Below are 24,318 nucleotides of genomic sequence, written 5' to 3'. Positions count from 1 at the left end.
TGTAAAGGAACACATCGACTTCTAACGCTGGAGAATTAACTCAAAATATGGCTTTCAGTACCTGTTTCAGCCTGGTATTGCATTAGGATTTTTGTGATCATTCAGAAGAACGCTTGAAGCAAGCAATCTAGTACTTTTAAGCAAGAAAAAGAAGACGACTGCATGGCTAACACTGCTCTGAATAACAAATGCACCTTTGCTCCCTTCATTTCACGTGAGATCGTTCAGGGAAAAAGCTGCAAATCAGAATCAGGCTCCACACTGCTACCCCTCCTAACAAAGCTTGTGTTCCGATAGTGACAAGCAACACCATGTGCCCTGAAATTGCCCGAAACTCTGTTTAGGTGTAACCACGATTAAGGGAAACCACCACAATCTCTGTGAAGCAAAAGTGGATTTGTGTAAAATGCTGGAACACAACTTTCTCACAAGTTACGTTATTTGTCCATCTTACGGACATTAACCCTCCAGGTAGATTTCTGGCACAACTGCCACTCCTATTTATCATGGCATCCAACCAAAACCCTGACAAGACACAAAACAAAACCACTATTGTTCCTGCATAGACCTTGGTTTCCCAAACAGCAGCTCACAAACCCTACCCATGCCTAAGCAAGACAAACCTACGAGCAACGGGGCTGACAGAGGGAAGACGAGCGAGCAGGATGAAGCCACGAGCTCCCAGCACAAGTGCGCAACAGAAATGGGAATGCCAGAGCTCTAGGGATTCAGTCTTTTGGGTAATGAAAGCACATGATAAATCACCAAGGGAATAAAAGGATGAAGGCATGCCCTGTCCTGCTTATGTGGGTGGGCTAGCAGCAAGAGAGTGCCTCCAGCTGCTATACTGAGCGACAACCACGTAAACTATATTTTGAACTGCTGGTAGACTTTCTCATGGCAAAAACCCAAACCTTCTGGACCATTAGCTCCAACGCAGAATCTACAGTCACGACTCACCCAGCCCCAAAAGACTTTAACATTATAATTTCTACTAACTACAGGCCTTGGCAGGATACCATCCAACTGATCTACGGGCTGCACAAAGGAATTAAAGAACAGAACGACTTCTTCCACTGCAATAACAACTCCAGGACTTAAACTGAGTCATCAGGCGCTGCAGGCCAGCCACGACTCTGCTGCCAAGTGGGTTGGCTACGTTGGAACAGCTTTCCACAGGCTGCTGGCAGAGTAACATGCCATCTCTGTCTGGAGCTGTCTATCACCACCAGAGAACACACAGCGTTAATATTTTGTGTTTGTATTGGTATCCTTTTGAACACATGTTGGGACACAGCCCCACCACCCCTGCAGGCTGACCAAGTACTCTCTTCAAGAAAGAGAAGCAATTGCAAGCTGGTTTTCTGATGTAGCAGATCCCAGGACTTCAGTCCTCTCCCCAAGGCTGACGGTGCAAGCCCATCTTGAAAACTAGATGGATGTTGAATACACATTACAAGAAAACTCACTGCAACAAAAATTGCAGGATAACTTGGGTGCATTTGTCCCACCTATTTAAACTATTTCTCGCCTAGCCCTCCTGCGTGGTTGACCTCTTCAGAGCCTCTCGCAACAGCTGTAACTTCAAAACTTACTCTGAAGTATGTTACCAGTTTAGACTGAAGACTCTTTGGGACTTTACACAGTATCACATATACACTTGGTCACTTCACAAACCCTGTTCTGCTTTCCGGTACTCTTCATCTTCAGTTTTCATTTTACATTCTTGGCTCCAACTTTTCACATGAATGCAATAAAACCCACCAACTTCTTCCACTAATGCCCCATAAAACTAATTTACCACCACTGTTTGAATTGCTGCGGAAGCGAATGGCAAAAGTCCATGTTTAACTGGGACCCCTTACGCTTTTGGGAAAGGCCAAAAGTCAGGGCTGTCCTTTCCCACCTGGGGGCTCATACAGGAAGGCTTGTGCTTTGGAGGGTAACTCACTGATGAATGCAATTTTGGGCAGGAGCTGGAGGAGAGATCAGGGAGGTGCATCTGAAAGCTCCGAGTGTGCAGATGTTACACATGGGACAGGCTCATGCAGCCACACACCTAAATATGCAAGTTCTGGTGACAGAAGATTTCTTTCTCTGGTCTGATGCAATCTTTTCCATTCTGCATCACTACAATGAGGCATTCAAGCAAGCAGATCAGTTAGTCTACACACAGGATTAAAGGTCATGCCTTATGTGCCTTCAAATGCTAATATCAGTTAAGTAACAGCTTGGAAAAAATCCCCTTTTCAGTACATCCTCCCCTGCTTGAACTGAGAAGCGCATCGCTGCCCGCCTGCCACATAGCTAGTTTGGAAACTGCATTGTTTTTCCTCAGGGGTCTGAAATACTATTAAGCATGTTATAAATATTCACAAAGCTCCATTTCTCTCAGCCAAATGACAACTCGTACCTTATTATTCTTTAACTACAGAGCTTATTTTTAAAAAAAAAAAGGGGGGGGGGGGGGGAACAGTTATGCCATAACCACCTAACAACAATAAAAAAGTGTTGACTGGTGCAGGGCAAGGGAACAAGGGAAGAAGCAGCCAGCCAGTTCCAAGCTGATCCCAACAGAAAGACTAAAACATTTTACAAAAACTGACAGCAGTTCAGCAGCGTTTAGGGAGTAGTACTACTGCTATCAGATGGGAACATCTCTGAATCTTCCATTGCAAGTATGCAACAATTATTTTTATAAAAATTCCAAATCCATTTGCCAGTGGAGAGTATTTTCCAAAAAGCAGGCAATGGGCAGAAGCGGAAAATTTCCAAAAGATGATGGGCATTTCAGTATCTTTTAGTCCCCATTTAGCTGTCGCTCTTCTACAACCAGAAGAGCAGCATCTCCTCTCCTCTTCAGAGCTAGTGAGAAGTACAGAATTAGCCGAAATCAGGCCAACAAAACTACATTAAAGGTAAATTCATGCCTTCGGTCTCTTTGCCAAAAAGCGCTCTCTACCTACCCATCAATAAAAACACAAATAAACCTCTATCCCAGTGATGACAAGCTCAACCCCTGGCACATGTCAAAGCTCCTTTTTTGAACCACACTCCTCCTACGGTGAAATCAAGGGCTGACTGAAGTACTTGCCAAATTTTCATCAACTTTATTAGGGTCCGTATTATGTTCCTAGTATTTCCAAAGAGGAGCTGCCAAGCAGCTGAGTAACCAATGCAGCGGCCAAGTCTGTATGCAGGGAGGTTTTTTCCCCCCCGAAGAGAGATTAGTAGGAGCCCTAACACCTTTTGACAACAGGTCTACTTGCCCAATGTCTGTGTTTCCATGGTGTTTTATGTACTTACCATAGAGACAGGACTCAGAGAACTTTAGGTAAGTGCTGTTGTCTGAGAGCTTGTCAGTACCCCAACCTACCCAGCTGTGTGTGACCATGCAGTCCAGCTCAAATAATCAGTCTGAACCTTCATCAAGCACTTGAACAGAAGCTGAAACAAGCCTTACTATTGACACGAAGCTTCAAAGACTAACAGCAATTAGAAGTCTTCCCCTAAACTTAGGTCTCTAAAAGCTGACTAAACTCATGACTCAAAGGAAAGATAGGGCAGAAAGGGAAATATACCACATCTCAACATGGTTCATTCCCTTAAATCTGCATCTTGTAATAAGGCAGGATTTCCGCAGAAGGAGTCACTAATGTGTGTGAAAATAAACAGCAAGAGCACAGTTACATGACATACAGCTGTGTGTGTATATGCAGCTATTTCAGACAGCTGCATGACACTCGGATGATCTGCAGGATCTGGATTTAGAACAGAATACAAGCGCCACTGCCCTCAGAGCAGAGGCAGGCGGTGGAGCCACCCTGGCTCAGCTAAGAGAGGGACAATCTCTCCACATTTACACAGAGCAGATGACGACAGAGGTCAGTTACTGAGGGTCTGCTAGGAAAACCACAATCAAGACAACTTCCACTTTTCTCTCATGCTGATATATATAGCTTTTGTTTACATTTCTTACTACTCAAACAACTCCCAGCGATATGCAATGGTTTCTGATCCAAGCAGGACTACAGACGAGACGCTATCAGAAACAACTGTTTAAAGAAAACCTATCATGATGCACAAATTCACTTGGGAGAAGGAGGGGACACTCACTCATCCTCCAAGTTTGTACAGACAAGCATCACAATTTCCCAACACAGAACATAGAACAGTCATGAATAATTGTACAATACGATAAGGAAATTTCAGCACATACTCTGTGTGGTAACGCAGAGACTCACATGCTACAGAGAAAACAGGCCGCTCTTAGGGTTGATTAATTCTCCTCCGAAGCAAAACACACTTAAGAGACTTGACTAGTACACATTATAGAAATAAAACCAGGAATCCTGCCATTTTATTTCAAATCACAACATGGGCACAACAAAACACAACAACTGTAGGTGTTCTAGGAAGCTTCTTGTGGCTACTGTGAGATACAGCATTGCTCACTTGCCCCTCTAAATCACTGTGTGGCACGGCTCCATTTCATTTAAGAGGTACCTACATTTTCGTGGTCAGCAACAGATCTCTCGGCTGAAGTAGGTGTTATTTTAAGTGTAGAAAGCATGAGCAGATCCTTTGGGATGAGAGGCACGCTATTTATGTAGGATGTTATACAGCGGTAAGTATCTAGTGTGAATTCTTTCTGTTATATTTAATAGCTGCACTCAACAAACTTCATTACACATGCAACGACTAGCCCTCAATCCAGCTGAACCCAGTTGCTCTCCTCTGGCAGCTGCATCCAGCGATAACCATATTCTTGCGTGGAAACCTAATCTTGCATGCGGGTAGGAGGTAACGAAAGCTTAGTCAAACCATCAGATTTCAGAGATCTCAAAAGCTCTCACGCCGACTGGCTACAGCCAAAACGCTACCTGGAAAATCTGTTTTGCACAGATTAAAGCCATAAAAGGCTTAAGTAGGTGAAAATGGTATTTTAGAAGCTGGCAGAAGCCATGACCGGCACCATGACTTTCTCAGATCCCAACGTATTTGGCACCACAACACGAATTCTTCACAAGATCTTTACTTCTTCTAGTACAGGCCAATGTTGCCAATCTAACCTATTAACTTTCCGCTGCTCTCTTTATTGACTGGCAGTGATCAGGCACAGCCTAAAAACTGGTTTTCCATTATCCCAGTAGAGAACCTCATAAGGCACAGACAGATTCACACAAAAAACCTGCTCAGTCAGGTGCAGTTGTCCGGCCCTGTACCCTCACGGAAATACCACTGTGACAATTGTTCTGCTTCTTCTGTGTGTTTCCATTTCCTACATGCCAACCCTGGGTGAAGGAATCTCTTTTAAATTCAGAAGTGAGAAGTCTGAAGCTTTCTGCTGCTCACTGCTGGGTAAGGTTTTGAGGGTTTTTTCCCCTCCTCTGAATGAGGACTGTATGTCTCTTCTCCAAACAGGTAAGGGCACAGCTTTTTTCCACCAGCTGCTGGAAAGCTTTGATGAAATCTGTGGTGGGATGGGAGAAGGGTCGCATTTCTGCTCTTAATTTCTCAACACAGAGAAAACAAGATTAACCTTTAAAGCTCAAGGAGTGAGCATCAATGTTTTGCCTACTATCAAAGATACCAGCCAGATTCTTAAATTTCCTACAGATTTTCAGCATTAAAAATAAAAAAAAAAACACTGTCAGGAGCAATTTTTATGTGGGAAGGGCTAAGCCATCAGAGTAGTGAATATCTAATAGCCAGCCGAGGGCTGTCTACTTTGCAACTTGCAGGCGGCAAAATACAGAATGCTACTGTACAACGAGGCTGGCATCTCCCAGAAGGATGAGCTCTTGCTGCCTCTCCTCTCTGTTGCTGACATCATTCCCACTCCTTCGTTCCTTCACTAGGAGAGATCCGACTTGTTTGTACAAGAGACGGCCAGCAGTGAGCAAGGTACAGCAGGCTTACTCCCCCAGCTGAGCTCCCAGACAGCTCTGCCAATTTAACTTGGTCCCGACTCAGTACATCTGCCCCATACTTGCAACGTCACCACTCTGCTCAGTAGTTTTCACACCACGGCTGAGACTATGGTAAAGATCAGCCAAGATCTCCCCTCTCATTTCCCTCTAACACATGCAATTCAAAAACTAAACCTTTCCCAAGACCTGTGCTAACACATTTACCACCCTCAGCCCCTAATATTTGCTAAAAGGGCTCAGTGTTCCCCGGTACCCAAGCGCTCTGCAGAAGCTCAAGAGCACAAATTCAGTTAGGCCACAACCATGCAAGCAGTTTCACCACGACTTGCTTTTCAAAAGGGAAAATCATGGAGTTGTTCCAAAAAAGAAACCACAAGTCTTAAAATCTTACGAGTAGTTTAGCGAGCAGATGCTGAGTGTGCCAACAGTCTCGAGCTTTCTTGCAAAGGTCCTAAAAAATGAAAGCTAAGGAGCTAGCAACAGCAGCAAAAATTAGGCATAAAGCTAAAATTGGCCTGACAGGGTAATTCTGATTAGAAAGCAGAAAGCCGCACCAGTGCACTGTCACCGTGCAGCTTCTTTGAGCAAAAGGTGTGGGAGCTCTTAATAGCAGTTTAACGCTGCCAATTAGCTTGAACACTGCTGAGCTCCTCTAAGCTTCTTACATGCCACATAGCCGATTGCTAAACTTACAAAGGGTAATTGATCCTCACTTCCCTCAGCTGCACCTCTGTCCCTGTTCTCATGGTCTGTACCCAGCCAGGTTTGTGAGAGACGGCGTGAAAAGATGTGTCTATCAGAAGACATCAGCACCTTCTTGAATGGATCAGTGCCAGCGGCCTCAAATCATGCAGTCACCCACGCACTTCGTAGTTCGACAAGTGGAACCAGAAAACACGAGCCAGTCAAGGTGGGGACCTTACAAAACATGCAGGTGTGCTTCATGCTCAGCCCAGCCCTCCCATGCGCGCCTGCAAACAAGCAGCTCATTGTGCAGCCTTGTAAATTGCATGACATCACCAGAACAGAAGCTGCTATCTGTGTAAAAACACAATTTGGTTCCCAGGATACCTAAGATTTCAAATAATCCACAGTTGCTCAAAGCCATCACTGTGACCCTTCCTACCATACTAAGCAGGTTTTCCTTCCTTCTTATTCAGTTCTCGTTCCCTGCCCTGCTCAGGACCACTCATCTTTGCTCCTGAATATTAAGTACATTTTTCTCTCACAGTTAAATTCCCACTTGGCCTACAAAACACTTTGGAATCTCCAAACAGAAATGGTTATTACAAACCTGCAGAGAGGATTATAAAAGATTACATGTCCCTATTACATAGCTGCCAAGTTCTGAGAAGATTCTCAAGTGACTCTTCTCCCCAAAGCAAGGAGAGGCTTTCGTGAGAGGTTCAGGAAGCAGAAAATAGAGAATAGCAAAAAAGTTAATTATTCGTGGGAGAAAATAAATCTGCAGTCTTTCCTCTTAATTTATGCATGGTCCTTTTCTTACCCAGCACTATACCCTTTCCCCTATTCTTTTCTCCATAGTGCTCGCTCTCACCATCCCCTAATCTCCATCTTACAGCCTCTTCAGCACCAGGCACCCAGACTAGGCTGTTCCCTCTTCATCCTTTGCAGCAGTGCAGGAAGAAGACAAGAGGGAAAGCATCCTGAACTTAAAAAGGACCTTGGCCCAAGGCAGCTGTGACAAAACCAAAACAATTTAAGACCAAACACTGCTTAGTCCCTGCACATTTTTTGGGTGCGCAAAAAAAATGTACTAGTGTACTTGCAGTCAAAGCTAAACACGTGTACCACAAGCAGCACACAGAGCTGCTTGGCAAAAGCACCACTACCGAAAGTTCACAGACAGCTTTACCCCCCTCCCTTGCCAACAAGGCATCAACCAGCTGACATTCATCTGTCACAGACCAGTTTCAAGTGAGCAAGACCCTTTTGCCTTCGTCTGCCAAGGAGGGAGGTATGGGAAGAGCAAAGGCAGAGAAGCATTTCTGCTGAGACAAGAAGCCGCCACAGGAACAGCCAAGGTGATGAGATAGTGACCACAACAAGTTCAAGATGAACAACTGAAAAACAAAACCACCATCTTTCAGGCTTTCACATGCAGTTTGGATTACATCATGCAGGCTATTTCTTTCAGACATTGTTATCTTTGGTTTTCCTTCAAGAAAACCAATATATTCATTGTTACCGATCTGAACAATCTCAGCCCATAAACTTGAATTTCTCAGAGCAAGGGCAGGATTGCTGAATCCCTCCTCCCTACTTCTACAGAAACACCGTCTCTGTGGTTTCAAAAAACGAACCCTCTCGGTGTGTGGTGGTTTTCATGACGAGAGAGAAGAATAAAGGAAAAATAAAGAACAAAAAAATAACAAAGCTCTCGGGTGATACTCTCCCCTACCTAGGGGTTTTAAATGCTTGGTCACCCTGCCATCGCTGCACAGCCTGTTGCTGCCGTACTCTGTCAGCTCTTTTCAGCTTGAACATTTCTCGAAGCCTGAGTGTGCACACAAGCTATTAAGTGCTTCTTTTGGCTTTTCTTTTGTTTTGCTTCAACAAACTTTTGGGGAAAGAGAATACAGGACTTGTGACCACTGCTGTTGTCTTAGACAAGTTTATTTCCCTTGTTGAAGAGTTCACAGGCCACTAAAATCTACTAAATCTACTGCAACGATGTGCTTTTTGGTTTTTGCATATTATCCAGGCCATCCAGGCATATAGACTAAACTTAGTTTTCTTATTTTAACCACTTAAAACAAATGACTTAGTAAGCGACCACCTCAAGGGATTCAAATATAATGTAAAAGAAGCCCTCCAGTACTCCCCATGCTATTGAAAAAGACCCACGCTCCTTCCTTCTGGCATTTTTAAAATGTTTTCAGAAGAACCTGGAACCAGCTATTACACACCATTTCGTTGATTAGACCTACTTAAAAACAAAACCCCATACAAAAGCACCAGAACACTCCTCATTCCATTTTTCTCCCTAATGTCTGAAAAGTCTTCATACATCTCAGTAATGCAATGCTAATATACAAGGGACTGGATATTTTTTCATCCTTTAAAGGTAGTTCAGACACAAAACTTTAGAGGAAGGAGACCAGAGCTTACATAATTGCAGTGGGGATTCTTAGCCATATTTAGATTTATGCAAAGAGGTGTCTTATTGCAAATAATCTGAATTCTACATTTAATCCAGTACAGCAAGGTAATGACCTGTAATACCTCTTATATCAGCTCTACTCTTTAACCTTTAGCTAAAGGTTATATGAGGTTAGCTTCCCTTTGTAATTTAACCCAGCTATTGTACCTGGTCTTAGGGAGGGAAAGCTGGCTTTAGGAGAAAAATCCACTTTGGGTAAGTGTAAGGAGGTCACCACCAATGTGGTCAAGGCAGGACACCGAGTCGCTGGCTCACAGCAAGGTTCAGGAGCCTTCCAGCTCACAGCTCTTTGCTCTCCTTATTGCTACATGATGTCAGTATTTGCAAATTGAAGTTCAATTTTGTTCTGAAATCTCTGAATACAGCAGGTGATTTCTTTCTTCTTGCTTACTCTATATGGTGTTGAGGGAAACTGTGAAAGAAAGAGGCAACGTGGGAAGAAATAACAGTGCCAGAGCAGAGAAATTGCAAGTGCTAAGCTAACACTGTGTCAGGGGAAATACATTCTCGTAGGCCAGCTCGGTTTGGACACCTTAGCCATGCCGCGATCAAGGCTCCCGAGATACCACCAAAACAGGCGGAACAGGTTTACTATGCTTTTGGCAAACCCAGGTAAGCATGATTAATGTATCCTTTGATGATGGGCTAGCTAATTAAAAGGATCGGTAGCTAGGGTGCAATATTTCAAGTATTCTTCAACTGGGTTTTCCCTCTACTTAATATGTTTCCTTCTCTCTGCAGTCGGCTCAGCTATGAAGAATAAAGGCAACCTCACATCCTCAGCCCAAACACCCAAAAGCCCCCACCTACTTAGTACTCCCTCCTTACTCCTGCTGTGTTAACCGAGACCTGCAAAATACAAAGCTTGTGAGGACAAACCCTTTTGTTATACACTATGCTGCTTTTTAGCTGACTTATCTGATGCTCAGTGGTAATGCCACAAATCCCCGAAGCGCAAACATACACTTGTTCCCAATGTCTTCCCTGCCATGTGTTTTGCAAACTCACACCATGAAGCCCCCCCAGCAAATCCAAACCCCCTTCTATCAATCAGAAGGGTAAAGCCACAAGTGCTCATCTCCAAAATCCTAGAAGGAGAACAAACGAACCCAACAAGGATAAATAACCAGTGGGGAGAAAACGTCTTTCCTACAGCAATGCTAAACAGAAATGTATAGGTCACAACCTTGCACAAACAGGACTGATAACATCTAATTAGCAGTCCTGCTGCGCAACTGCATTTTGTAACAATAAATCCAACCAGGTCTGGAGGAGAGGGAGAAAGGAATCTTTATATAAATATAGTAATTTTCATCCAGTTTGAAGAGATTTGCTTTATGTTACTGTTCCGTGGGGTTCCCCCCCAGTAGGAATAATCAACCCACACAAGTGATTCTATGAGTTATTACTGAAATTAATTTCACTCCCATTGGGAAACAATTTACAAGGGGAGCACAGATTTTTATTAATTAATTTACTTTTAAATCGAAATACTAAGAATTCTGTTTGCTGCCAGAAGATGGGTGGAGAAGGTAAGGAAAGTTCACATACCCAAGAGACTTATTAACTAGAACCAACTTGGACAATACATTTGAGAAGCATTTCCTTCCAGCTACTGTAGATAGCTGTCCTTAACATGCCTTTACTTAAGCAGCCAATTTTCCACCACTGAGTACAATGAGATTTCAAAACACACACGAAACCAGAGTATAAACAGACACAAACAACCACTTGGTGATATAACAAAAGAAAATACAGGGCGAAAAAATCGAGCTTCTCTATTTTCTGCCCATTACAAAGTATCTTGGCATTGGAAACATATTCCACTCCACACACATGCACCTTTTTTTTTTTTTTTTTTTTTTAAGTGACAACATTGTCACAAAATACCCTTTTTTGGTCACAAAATAACCTTAGCTGTCTTTGCAATGGTGTTCTTGAACAAAAATTAATTCTGGGGGTTGAGGGATAAATTCCACCCAATATTATCGTACAGGGAATCGCATTTCAGATAAAACAAGCAGCAGTTGATAAAGCATGAATGAGGCTCAGCAGCAAAGACAGCAGGAGGGAGTGGTGAATCAGGCAGAGCTAGTCCACACTAGCAGTACAAAGCAAGAACATCTAAAATTCGTATGAAGACCTTGTCACAGACAGCAGGAATGACAAACAGATGAGAGGCAGCACCAAAGAGTGAAAGATTAAGGAACAACACCCTTTCTCCAGAGTTTTAGCTTGGTAAAAGACAGGCGGTGCTGCTTCCACATCGTTAAGAGCTGGATGGTACCCTACCCCCAAACCCCTGACGGATGTCAAACTTATTTTGGTACATCTCTGGCGATAAAAGCCACGCATGGCATCTTGTTCATTTCCTCCTTACCACTTAGTCTGCCAAAACTTTAAGCTCTGCCTTCCTTGCCACTTCTACAAGCCAGTACTATTTATTCTGCTCTCAGTGACTAATGATGATCATGCACATCCCTTGCCTTTGTAAAAGCCTCTTTTAACAATGGTACAAGAACTGAAAATGGTTATCTTGGTACCTGGAACTAGTTTTGCTAGCCCTGAAGCAATCAGACACGATGATGAAAAGAAAAGGAGGGGGGGGGGTGTGTGTTATAAATTTTTCTTTTCCAAACTGTCATGTGATTAAAATCCATTAAAATGCAAACAGGCTTGAATTTTATTTTATCCATCAGTGGCCACACTTCACTGTCCCTGGGCTACGACTGTCTCTTTGTGAATTCTCTGCACATAGAGGAGTCAAGCTCTAGGTTTCGGAGCGATCAATCTAGTAAACCTTGCTAAATATATATGTGTGTGTAAATTTTATAATGACCTCCATTTTTCATGTTGATTTACATTGATCATTGAAAAGTACATTCAGGTTCATGTTTGCTCATCTCCGAATAAACAAAGTGAAGGCTGTTGGGTATCCAAAGACAAATTTGAGACATTACAGATGTAGACAAAACCCATCATCACCCTGAAAGCATTTCTCTTTGAAATTATGTAGCCATGCAAAGTTATTCAGAGCAGAGATTGCTATAAGTGTTTTCAATTCAGCCTGGGCCTGCTGGGGGCAGGGAAGGAGTCTGATGAGGCTCTATGCTGTCACTTTTTTCCCTTCCATGTACTCAACAATTCAGAAATATATGACTCAGTACGGATGTTTTTCTTCCCCTTGCATTCTACGGTTTCCATTTCTCAGGACACTTCTCCTTAAGTCCATATGTCTAAGTTCATATATAGCACATCTACCCAGAGTTTTCCCATTAAAATAAATACATCTACATCCATTTGAACATGCGATTCCCCATCAAGCACAACCACCTAAATGAAATACAGTCAGTGCACCAGCTGGGTTCATCCTGCACAGGAATATTTCTTTTCTCATCTGCAGACTCTGTCCCCTTTTTCCTCAGCAGAAAAACAAGCCCGTTTCAGGGACATACAAGTCTGGAGTTATAAATTATAGTTTCCACAGTAACAGTAGGAAGGTGTCAGAAGTCTGGGCACATATGCTGCACAGCACGGCTAGGCTGTTGTAGAGCTAGCATCCACCAAATTGAAGATGCTACATATGCACACAATAAGTTGTTTTGGTTGCTGCACAAACACAAATTTCTCAATTAGTACGTTTGGGCCATTCATGTCTTATGTTAAAGCAACTCAAAACTCCAGCTCTACACATATGACTCCCCTCAGACAAACCCAGTGGCATTTTATAATTACATTTAAGGGCCCACGCTTCTTTTTATAGACATGTAGCATTCACAGAAAGCTCAGAAGAAACTCCACAATGAAGAAGGAAAAACATATTTCCTGGAAAGAAGTTCTCCCCTTTTGCAGCTATTAGAGTATATCTAAGCAGGAGCTAACGATCCATCATTGGGCAGGTTTTGTGGCAAAGTGCATTGAGCTCGCTGCCGCTGGGGATAAGCCATCTAAGAACTACCTTGTTAGCACAGCTAAAACAGTGGCTGCTGCACCCACATCTCTGTATGTGGAAGGGAAGGGAAAAAAGAAGGAAAAAAAAAATCACCAGCAGTGCAGTGTCAGACATGGGTGAGCCTAAGAGCTAGGCCAGCCTGGGAACAGCACAGGGAGCGCCTGGTTATCATCAGTGCGGGGCTGCCCAACCCTGCCGTGTGCTCACCAGCATCCAACGCGCGTGCCCAAGGGCACCAGCCTGATTTTGGACACATAGAGGATTTGCGTCTGCAGGACCAAGACAAGGAAAACTTTGTACCATCCCTTACTGACATACGTCGGCTTGCTCTTTCCCTATTGTTCATTACGTACACTGCTACTCCACTGACTTTTCTGAAGTACCAGCGTGACTAGCTGAGCTGTTTCCTTGAGATTATGTATTAACAGCAAAAGATATATAAACCTCTTAATGCCTAACCCCACAAAGTCACAAGGGCCTCACCTCCCACCTGATAAAGTATTCAACTTTCCTAGGTGCCCCGTGCTTTCTACAAGTCTGGATTAAAAGGCTTTTACCGACATAGGTCATCACCAACATTGAGACATCATAAATAAGAGTCAGATCTTCATGACAGTTACACATGCGAGTGGGGGTGGAAGTCACAGTCAGGAATCATGAAATCCAACCTCAAGACATGATTCAGCTCTGCTGCAGCAGACTCTGAATGATTATCCCTTCCTCTCCCATTCCTTTTCAAAACATCATCCTATTTTCAGTAAGAAGTCTCGGTATCATTTAGTACCACCTCAGTAAAGGAAAGGACTTTCATTTCAAGGCATCGGTAGCTTGAACTATACTCGTTTTATCAAGCTACAGGAGGGCTGACAGGAAACCTACCGCCAACCACACTGCAGCCAGACGCCTGCCCTTGCTCAGCACCACACACTCAGCAGCCCCAGCCTGAAAATGCTAGCGTCTTAGCATATTAAGCATGCAAGCCTTCATTGCTTTATAAAGCTCGCAGAGGAACTGGTTACTAAGGCAGGCTATTTATACAGGACACAGCCTATATACTTGATCAGTAACATAAAAAAAAAAAGCGTTGCTTGAGTGAAGATGACTGTAGGCAACTGGGACCTATTCAGACCTGGGTATTCACCTTCTTCCCCTCACATGCAGCTCATGCAGTGGCACTACCTGGAGCAGTGTTGTTGACAAAGCCTCTTCTCATGTACAAGTGTAGCCAGAGCTAACAGCAGTGCTGAGGTAGATGGAGACACACCGCAAGAATTTGAAGTTTGGCAGATTTTTTGGTAGCAATTTATCAAAACTGCTTGCCAAGGCATCTGTGTTACTAAATGACTGTTGGAGCAAAATTGCTCTTCAGAGTGACATTAAAAGGGCTTTTATTTTTCTATGAAAACGCATTGTAAACTCGTAAGACATAAGTAGAAGAAGATCTACAGTGACACATCTTAGGATGAGTGAGATGCAGCTAGAAGTCTGACCATCCCATCATCACAGAAGTACACAATAATCTCAGAAGATTTAAAGGTTTTACTCGGGAGTAGTCAAGAGTATGGGATGCAAGAAACTACTTCAGCTCCTACAAAACATGCAAAAGCAGCTAAAGTCAGACATAAAATGAACAAGCAGGTCTGCTTACAACTTGCCATTGGACTTGGCAGTGTACTTTTTTGTATTTCGCTTTTTAGAAGGAGAGATTTGTCTGTGGCGAAGGGAGAGGGAGGATGAGGAGAATCAAAGAGCTTTGCAACATAAACAAATCTCAAAAACTAGAATTTGAAAACCATATAAAGACAAGAAACTATTAAACCAACACATGACTGATCCCCTAGGTCTCAAACCTATAGACAGCTTCAATAGCGATGTGTGGTGATAGCTGACAGAAATGCACGCATTTGAGCTGGAGAAGTGTGTTTGCTCACTCCCTGTTCTCACATACCACCGTCAATAACCTGGCTCCTCTCTGCATCAGTTTTTCAGCAATCTGTTTTTGAGAAGGACGCTCCTATACCAAATGCATACATCAAAATGATAAGCACGTTCCCTGCAAGGAATAAGGACAGTGAATGCATGCTCTATAAAACATGAGCTTCTTTGAGAAACTAGCTATTTCAGTAATTTTTTTCTCTACCTTCTCTGTACAAAATATTTTCTAACTTCGCTTGAAAAAGCGGTCCCGTAACTCATAAAAAACGCTTTCGCCCACAGAAGACCAGATGTCTAGCTTCAGTTTTCCTCATAGTAAGAGCAAAACCACTCAGAGGACAGTTGGTTTCAATGCTAACATGTCAAGAGTTTTGTGCTTTAGCCTGTTGTTTACATAAACAGCTTCCTTTAAACAAGTGATGTTTTAAAGGATTATGAAGTATTTATTTCAGAAAAGTTTAAAGAGTCTCTTGAATAACTACCACAGAGAAAGTATCACCACAGAAAGCACAAGGCTAAACAATAATACAAATTAATTAGTTAAAGCAAGCCATCAAGTGACTCTGTAGTAGAGCAATGGTATAAATAAGGACACAGACATAACCTTGTGTGTTTGTTTACTTCTAAAATGCCATTGCTTTGAGTCCTAGATCGCATACTGTTAGCATTACAAATCTATACCATTCATTATTGGGTGAGTGGGGGGTGGGGGGGAAGACCTAAAACCCAAATAATTTGGGTTTGTTATTTCAAGGAAAAAAGCGTCATCGTGCCTAGGAAGTGCTCGATGCATGCAGGCAATTTTCATCTCGGGCCAAGTTCCATTACGGGCAGCATTTGTGGAAATGCAAAACCAGGAAGCTTTGCCTGAAGAAAATTTTACCACGGCAGAACTTACCCTCTCACTGCAGTCTACAAATCCATGAATCTCAAGAATTCAGGTGCCCATTTCCAGTATCGAATAAGCTTAGCAGGGACTGAGCCTTCCAGCACAGCTGAAGCCCTGGGTACAGTTTCCCTTTCTGCACACTGACAGCTGTGTTTTAGGCCTATCTTTAAGAAGAACACAGAATTTTGTGAAAAGTCTAACACAGTTTCTTTCATACTTTCTAAGCCTGGGCTCGCTTACCCCTCAAGGGAAACAGCAGCGAGCAGCTGCCCTCCGGGGCTGGGGGCTGGGTGCCGACGTGCCACAGCCAGCCCCTAGCCCAGCGATATCTCCCACTGCCCCCCCAGGATCCTGCCCTGCTGGGTCTCACAGTGAAGTTTCTCTTCCCAGAGATCCAACAGTCGAAACGTGAAGCTTTGCCAAAGACTCCAGATCCAACTGCTCCAGACATAGCTCCTCCTCTGAAAAGCAACAACTGTTTTTTCCTCCTCCAGCCATTTCCTTCTGACCCTGTCTGGCCTGTTATCAAAGGAAAAGCTTCTCCCACCAAAACCCCAGATCTTTACTTCACCAGGAGCCCTTTCTCCTAATCTCCACACTTTCATTCTTTGGCTGCCTCTAAGAAAACTGCATCTCTTCAAACCCCTATCACCCTGCAAAGAAAATACAGGAGACAAGTCATCTCTAGGACACAATTAAACCCTTTTCAGATTCATTCCCACGCAATAATTTCTCATGATCAAGGTAAATCGCAGGTCATATTCTCGCATGTACCAGCTGTCAGCCTCCTCTGCACAAGCAGCATGAAGTCCAACATCCCAACCGTCCCACGGATACGGACCACAAAAACAACAAAAAGCAACCTGGAATGCAAGACACTGCCATTCACTTGTATGATTTCACGAGTCAGAAAATAGCTCTTACAAATATAAATGTCCTCATTCATCCCATTGAATGTTAATTTTTGGATTCAGAATGGTCTGTGGATTAAAGACACGAAAATCAACAGGCAAGACTAAAATGAGCACAACTACCTGCTTAGACACACCATTCATTAAGTGTAATTAAAACCAGATAAGCATAATTTTATTAGCTTCAGATATTACGGCTAATTATTTTAAGTTGTGTTCAGAAACATTCAGCTGAGCAGTATTAACCTATTGCTCACATTAAATGTTACAGTGCTTGGGATGAACCAGGCATGGCTCCCCAGCAAGGGAAATCCTCTGGGGTGCAGGGTGGTGGTGGGGTGTTCAAGTGCTACTCAAAGCTGCCAAATGCCAGAAACGCTCCCCTGGCCATTCCCACCCCCCTGTAACTGTCAATATACCACCTAACACAGTATTTACTCCCACAAAGCCACACTACAGATTAAAAAAAACAAACCAAAAACAACAGACCGATACTGGACCGCAACATGTTATTTTCATAGTTATGACTCTGTAACAACAACAGTCATTTTAATGCATTGTAGGGATTAGGTATAAGCAGCTATCTTGTATCTGTTCTCACAATTAAAAGTGAATGAGTTTTAACATTAAGACTACATCTTGCAACAAAACACAGGGGATTGTAGCAGGAGGCAAATAAATTGACATTTGCACAGCACTTCAGCAAACACATGAATTACAGAGTAATGTAATTACTCGACTGTGTAAAAGTCCCCTAATAAAAACCCCACCAAAAATCAACGACTGAAGAGCAAAAGAGATTTGGGAGTGTAGGAACATGAGTCAGTAGAAGGGCTTCTAAAATGAGAAATTGGTTTTTAAAATATGAAAAGAGAAAAGCTGCTCCAATGAGTAATAAATACGAAATTCCCAACTCAGACAGGAAGAAACAGTTTTGTATTTTGGGAATCACTGAAAGAAACTGAATGTGGTACTGCCTTGGCTTTAGTTAGAGTTATAGATGTGAAAAAACAAACCTCTAAGTAAGTTTATATGGAAAGACATAAGAAATAGAATGTAATTAATCTATACTGTAAAGATAATAAAAAGAGTATATAGTTTAAATACTTCAGTCAATTATTAAAAAAACAAAATTAATTCCAGAAAAGCAAGGATATAAAATATTCTCTCTGACTCTAGGCACAAAAATAAAATGAATTAAAGTATTAAATCAAACTTAAAAGACTGAAGAGACATATCTTTACCCAGGTGAAGAAAGAAAAGGAAAGAATTCTAAAGAAATGTCTTTTATGATAAAAGTTGTAAAAGAGAAAGACCGTGAAAGCTAAAAGTACACTCAAGTGAAAGAGGTGAGTGTTTACCCTCTCCCCACCCCAAACCAAAAGAGAGATACCCAGGGAAGATATAGGTAATTGATTCTACTGAATTATTTTGTCATCAATCTACAATTAAACACTGCCCTGAGACCCAGATAAGAAGGAACAGTGAAATAAACGTTACCTGAGAACTCTCTCACAAATCCATTCTCAACAGTGGTTAAAGGGTCACTGGAAATAGTCAGAAATAATCCAAAAGGCGCAGCAGCTCACCTGCAACCTTGGATCCAAGGCTTTGTCTGTACAGCCCCTTCCTTACCTTGTTTCTACCAAAATCATAGTATGTTCACAATCAACATGTTTATCAGAATAACACTTCTCCTTCCTCCAGCCAATACATTTACTAGAAATTGAAATGTTCTCAGATTTCTTAACTTACAAATAATAACTTCATACTGAGTATATATCTTTTTACTTTCAGGCTTTGCATGTGCTAATGCAAATTCTGGTTCAAAATGCCAGGCTCTAGAAGCTGTCAGAAGTCAGCACATAAGCCCCAAAAGCTCTTCATTCCCACCCGGACCAGCCCAGGCTTCTCCGGTGGAGACCCATGGAAAGAGCTCTGCTCTTCCCACTGACTGCCCACTCCATGTCCTCTTTCTCCTAAAACCTGGGCTGTAGCATGTCGCAGAAAGCATGCCACATGCTCCAGGGAGCCTCTGCATCTTGCCAAAGCTCTGGGCAGAGCCAAAGGAGGCAGCTCGCCCAAGGTTCAGCATCCTTTCATCGCCAAAGAGGATGCCTGAGTCCATGCAGCAGGGCTTTCTACAGCCAAGAGCCGATGAAGCAGTGTCTGAACATGCTTCCTAGACTGTGAGACCAAGTGGAAAATATTTATCCTGATATTTTTCCCCCCCCCTTTTCTTTTTAAATCCCACTTCCCTTTTCTCAGGTTGCCAAAAAAACCCCAACTGATCCTCTTCGGGGAGGGTACAGCTCCTTGAAGACAGGAACTGCCCTTTCGCTAGGCTTACAAAGATCAGTAGCAACCTCCACCGATCGCGACACAAACCCCTGCAGACAACTCAGCCTCTGTAATTCTGATGCAGAGATGAAGCCAGAGGCCAGGCAAGTGTTGGAAGGAAGATAATCTTTTAAAAAGCTGATAATATGCAAGTATTTCAGAGGAAAATGGAAATACTTTCAATGAAGTGAGCTTGTGGAAGTAAAGGGCTTGGCCCCTTGCACAGAAGGGAGACAGAGAGCATGCCTCTAGGTTCTCCTGGATAAACTCCAAAGCACGCCTCTCCCACTGGGTATTTAACAACATGGAAAAGGTCCTCTGGGGTTTGGGTTGTAGTGACAAGAACTTCTGTCCAAATAAATGTTTCCTGAGAGACCTCTGATCAAGCTCTTCCAAGCCAAACAGTTTGCATGCTTTGGAGAAACCCCATGCCTCACACCATCTCCTGGCTAGTAAAGTGCCTGAGCACTTCTACCACAGACTTCAGTTGCCTGAGGATTCCCAAACTCTGCCTCTCTTGGAGAGGAAAACAGAATCCTTTTTCCTGGGTTTTTCCCTGAACAGTGGACAGGACTGTAGGCACGGGAAGATACCTTCTGCCTGCCCAAGCACCAAAACTGGTGGTGGAGAGTTAGTGACCCCCCTCCCTAGAACTAAACTTGTGTGGTTGTGGAAGGAGAAAAGATCTGATCGCTTCTGAGCATCTAGACTGTGGTTGAAGAACATGATAGACTAAGCATAGTTCTCTCACTCCTTTTGCCTCCAAGCTATCTCCCTCAGACCTGAGATCTTACCCCTAGGAGCTCACAGGCGGTGCCACTGTTTTATCAGGTCTCAGCCTATAGCACTGTGTGGGGCAGGAGATGCTACACAGCAGCTCCAGCTAATTCTGGCAACAGCAGCTCTTCTTTAAGGAAAAATAAAACCAGCGGTAAGCAATTAGTTGTCCTATGGCTACATACCCCACATAGCAACACGTCTTACAAGGTGAACTAGTTCTCTTAAACCTAAGCTGTTGTCTGCTTGAAGATCAGAGGCTCAGCCATTGAGAAGGCAAAGGCTGAAAAGAAATTCCACAGAGGTGTCCAACCCACCAAAAGCTCTGTGGTCCTTGACAGCAGCCCAAGCAGGACCTGGCCGTTTCAGGTGATTTTGTGGGTGACTGCATCAACCTTGTTTCCCCAAACACCTTCCCAGCTACGACTTCCTCCCTTGGGAGAGTTCTGACTTTTAATCTAGTCTTTCTGTTCTTCTCTCAGTTCCTGAACTGCGACTCTCTCTGCAAAACCAGTTTTGGCAGGCTCAGGCAGAGGTTCGTCTGACCCCAAAGAGCCAAAAAGCTCTGACACTGTCCCAGAACCAACATGAAGTATTTACCAAGTGGTAATAATACAATACAAATACAAATAAAACAATACAAATAACCCTTTTCCTCTGCTTTACTTTTCACGCTACTAAAAGCAAAGCATCCCAGTAATCTAGTCGACTGACAATACTTTGGAATTATGAGAGAATCTTTTGGTATCAAAGCATATCAGAACTGGGGGAGAAGGGAAGCACAGCATGCTCTGCCCTTCACATGATGTGACATTTTGATCCAAAACGCTTATGTCACATAGAATACCCTCCCAATACTGCTTGCTGACGTATATTGGCGGGCAGAAGAGAGCAAACAGAACGTCCCAGTCTGCCATAGCAATTCGGCCTCCCAGGAAGTCTCAACACCAGTGGAAGCCTGCAGCAGAAATTCTTGTCTCCCCTCTAGTCATTCATGTTAGAAATAAAAACCCAAACCAAACAACCCCTTAACAAGAAGCCACCAACAGAAAAAGAAAAGGGAAAAAAAAAAAAAAAAGTAGTTCTATGAGCTCTTTTTCCCCCTATGTATTCCACGCAATTTAACAAGCATCATCAAGCCGAATTCCAACTGCGAAAGCTCTCGGAGAAAACACGAATCAGTGACTGTAGGTACTTAGATTTGAACAGATACCTGAAGCAACGTGACTGCTTCCAGCACCAAACATAAGCTTGTCAGGGACATTCCACTGTGACTGAAAGACTGAAACCCCTGCAGACAGACCATATTATTCTTTCACTACTACTACTAAACTGAGGGTTTTTGAATAGTGATGACTTGTCCAGCAGTTTCAACTGGATCCAGATGTTACTGAGTTTTTAATACAATTATCTGGAGGACTCTGGAAACTTCTGAGGTTGTGGGAAAAATAAAGGTTTATTTTTTGGTTTTATTACAAATTTAAACTTTGTGGGGTTTTTCAGAGCATCATCAGTTACCCTGTTCAGGCTGGATAGCCCATTAGAAAGTTCCAGGAAAGACCAAGAGAACAGAATGCAAATTTCTCTCCTTTTCCCCCTATTTTTTTTCTGCTTTATGAGTGTTGTTATCAACAAGGTACATTTATGAAATCTCAGACTAGCATCTTGCTGACCTCAGTCCCAGCTGGCTAAACCTTTGCAACACCGCTGTCCTTGGCATCTACAGAGACCAGCCTCTGGTAGTTGGTTTTTATTTTTCCTTAAAGAAAAGCTGCTCTTGCCAGAATTTAACTGGTTGATTACAAAATGGTGAATCTAAATATGAGGAACTAGATCCATTTCGCTGTCTTGAACACTGTTTAACAGACAGCTTGATTTCTCTCTCTTCCTGGTACTTCATTTACAGTAGCAGGCTGCATATCCCAGTCAGGGCACTGTAATCCCACGGAGGCTACCATGCCTGCAGGACTGCACCCCCCACACAGGGTGCATCGGAGAGAGAAATGCCACTGCTTCCACCAGACCATGCTTGCTTTAAAGGCAAGTCCGAGTTTTTAATCACACACCCCAAAACATCTCACACCACTTCCTTATCAGGAAAGGCCCTTTTTCAGTCGCTTTTTAAAAAGTCAGATACAATATCAGAGCACTGCCAACGCCATGTTAATAAAACCAAGTTAAAAACCAGTTTAAATAACTATCATATGTCTCCTGTTACACAAACAGAAGTAGAACGAAACAAAAATGAGTTCATTACCTGTACTCAAATCAGTGTCATTATCGTCTGTCTTCCCTTCATTGACTGACTCATTGCCAGGCTCCCCTTTTCGACTCATTATCTTTGAGAAGCCACTTGAGAGAGAGGAGAAAATGCCACGGATGAAGTAGCCCTGCTGTTCAGAGTCCACTGAGCGCACGGCTTGCAGAAATGGCTTTGCATGCCTGTTTCCAACATGTGGCATGGGTTCAGACAGAGAGCGGTTGAAGGGAACACGAAATGGTCTAGTCCTTGCCTGGAAAAGCATCTCTGTTGGGTCTTTGTGGAGATCATCAGCGCTGGTAGCATCCACGCTTGCAGAACTTTTGGCAAGACTTGGATCACTGCATTCCCCTTTCAGCCTGCAGGAGCTCTCTCTTTTGCTTATCTTCCAGGGAAGCCGAGGATGCATCTGCCACCTGTATGCTCCCAGAGGTTTCTCTGGGTCAGAACTCAATTGTTTATTCATCTTCTTGCTTTTCATTTGGTGGTACCAATGATAGCCCTTCAAGGCAGCAGTGCCAGCATCTTGTTCCGACAATGATCTTCTGAAGGTCCTGGGAGAGAGGCTGTGGTGCTTTTTGAAAGAATTCATTTTCCACCCCTTGAATTTCAGCTCTTAACTTACATTCCTTGTTGCTTAATAATCATATAGCCGTAGTCCCTCACCATTTTAAAGCCCCAGTCACTCTGCTCACCACTGTGAACCACAAGCAGAGGTTCTTCCTGAAGATCTTGACCATCAGTCCCAAAACCAGGTCTTTCTACATCTCAGCAAGAAGAATGTGCCCTCACCTACAGCAAGCTGACTTCTAACAGTACATGAAGCCTTGCTAAGCTTGCTGATGCTTCCTGCACTGCCACATTTCTGCACCAAGCTTTCAGGAAATGACTAAAAGAGCCCAGCCATGAAAACCCACAGTGGTGTTCTGCACCAATCACACTTCGCTTTTTTCAGTCTACATTAAAGATTTGGTTAAAAAAAAAAAAAAGAATACGAAAGTACTTCTCTCTAGAGTCACAGCAAAGTCAAAAAAGCGTTAAAAAAATTACAGTACTCAACTGAGAGTCATGCATGTTATGTTTTTCAGTTAAATAGTAAAGTACATAACAACACATATAGTTAAGTATAAAGTAACAAACAACATAAAGATGATTCCTAGAGTTTATATTTACCACAGGTACGTCGTATCACTTAAGAATACCTCAGAGTTGCCTTTTAGAGAGAGGTAAAATGGGCAGAATCATCAGAAACGAATGCTGGAAGCCCCAGAGAGAAAGGCAAACGGGAGGAATGGAGTAAGGAGAAGAAACACTGCAACTTATGTAGGAAGAGTGTAAATACACTGAAGGGAAATAAGTAAAGGGGAGGAGAAAAGGGACAGAGAGGGGTGGGTGGGACATCACCAAACACAGACCAAAGCAAAGGGAGGGTTTTGAGGCACGATCCTCTGGTAAACACAACAGGACAGCACGCAGATTTTCATTTTTCTCCTCCCCCCCCCCCCCTTTTTTTTTTTCCTTAAGAACAACATAATGGGGCTTTATTTTTATGAACCTAGTTGGAATAAATGAGATGGAAAAAATAGTCCTATCTGTTTAACCAAGAGGGGAAAAAATAATTCTTGCCTTCTCCACAATTTAAGAAACAGCTGACTATTTTAAAATCTCATAAAGAAAATATCCGCTGGTGAACTCTGATCATGTTTGCCAAGTTTTAGACCAGAACACTTAAATCTCAAGTCTACTCAAATCCCTGAAAATAGGGGGTTTATAATGGAAATGCTGACAGACCTTTGGCAATCAAGTGACAATGAAAGCTACTTCTCTGCTTAAGGAAAACAATAATCTGGCCTGGCAGACCAATAAAGCTTAACTGACCTACTGTGGGATCTGCCTTTAAGCTAGGCTGCATTTGTCAGCCAGAGTACATTCCTGACAAATGCAGATGCAAAAACTTCCTTACCTACGTGTATGCATGGAATAGGGTGTCACTGCTCCCCAGAACAGGCATGAAGTTACCCAAAGACTTCCATCACATCAAGAAGTAATTTCTCTATTCAGCAGCAAGTTACATTTTACAATTAGAAGCAAAAGAAGTGACTATCTAAAATCACCATGTTCAAGAAGTCACAAAAAA

The 24,318-nt window shown here is 42.9% G+C and overlaps 1 protein-coding gene across 8 annotated transcripts in view; it reads right to left on the bottom strand.

Moving 5' to 3' along the window:
- Nucleotides 1-24,318, bottom strand: part of RASAL2 (RAS protein activator like 2) — a 187,978-nt gene that overhangs the window by 105,937 nt on the left and 57,723 nt on the right. For 2 of the 8 annotated variants that reach the window (XM_055724684.1, XM_055724685.1), the window contains exon 1: nt 22,179-23,096. The exons of 4 other annotated variants lie outside the window; for them this stretch is intronic. In XM_055724684.1, the coding sequence (XP_055580659.1) occupies nt 22,179-22,773 (595 nt within the window). In that variant the 5' untranslated portion in view covers nt 22,774-23,096. Of the gene's footprint in view, nt 1-22,178; nt 23,105-24,318 lie in introns of those variants that run through there. 2 more of the 8 variants (XM_055724686.1, XM_014277327.3) reach the window with 2 other exon arrangements.

This window comes from Falco cherrug, chromosome 12 (genome assembly GCF_023634085.1).
Source record: "Falco cherrug isolate bFalChe1 chromosome 12, bFalChe1.pri, whole genome shotgun sequence".
NCBI lineage: Eukaryota > Metazoa > Chordata > Aves > Falconiformes > Falconidae > Falco > Falco cherrug.
Note: the sequence above shows the minus strand (reverse complement) of the source record. Positions and strands in the feature narration are given on the sequence as shown.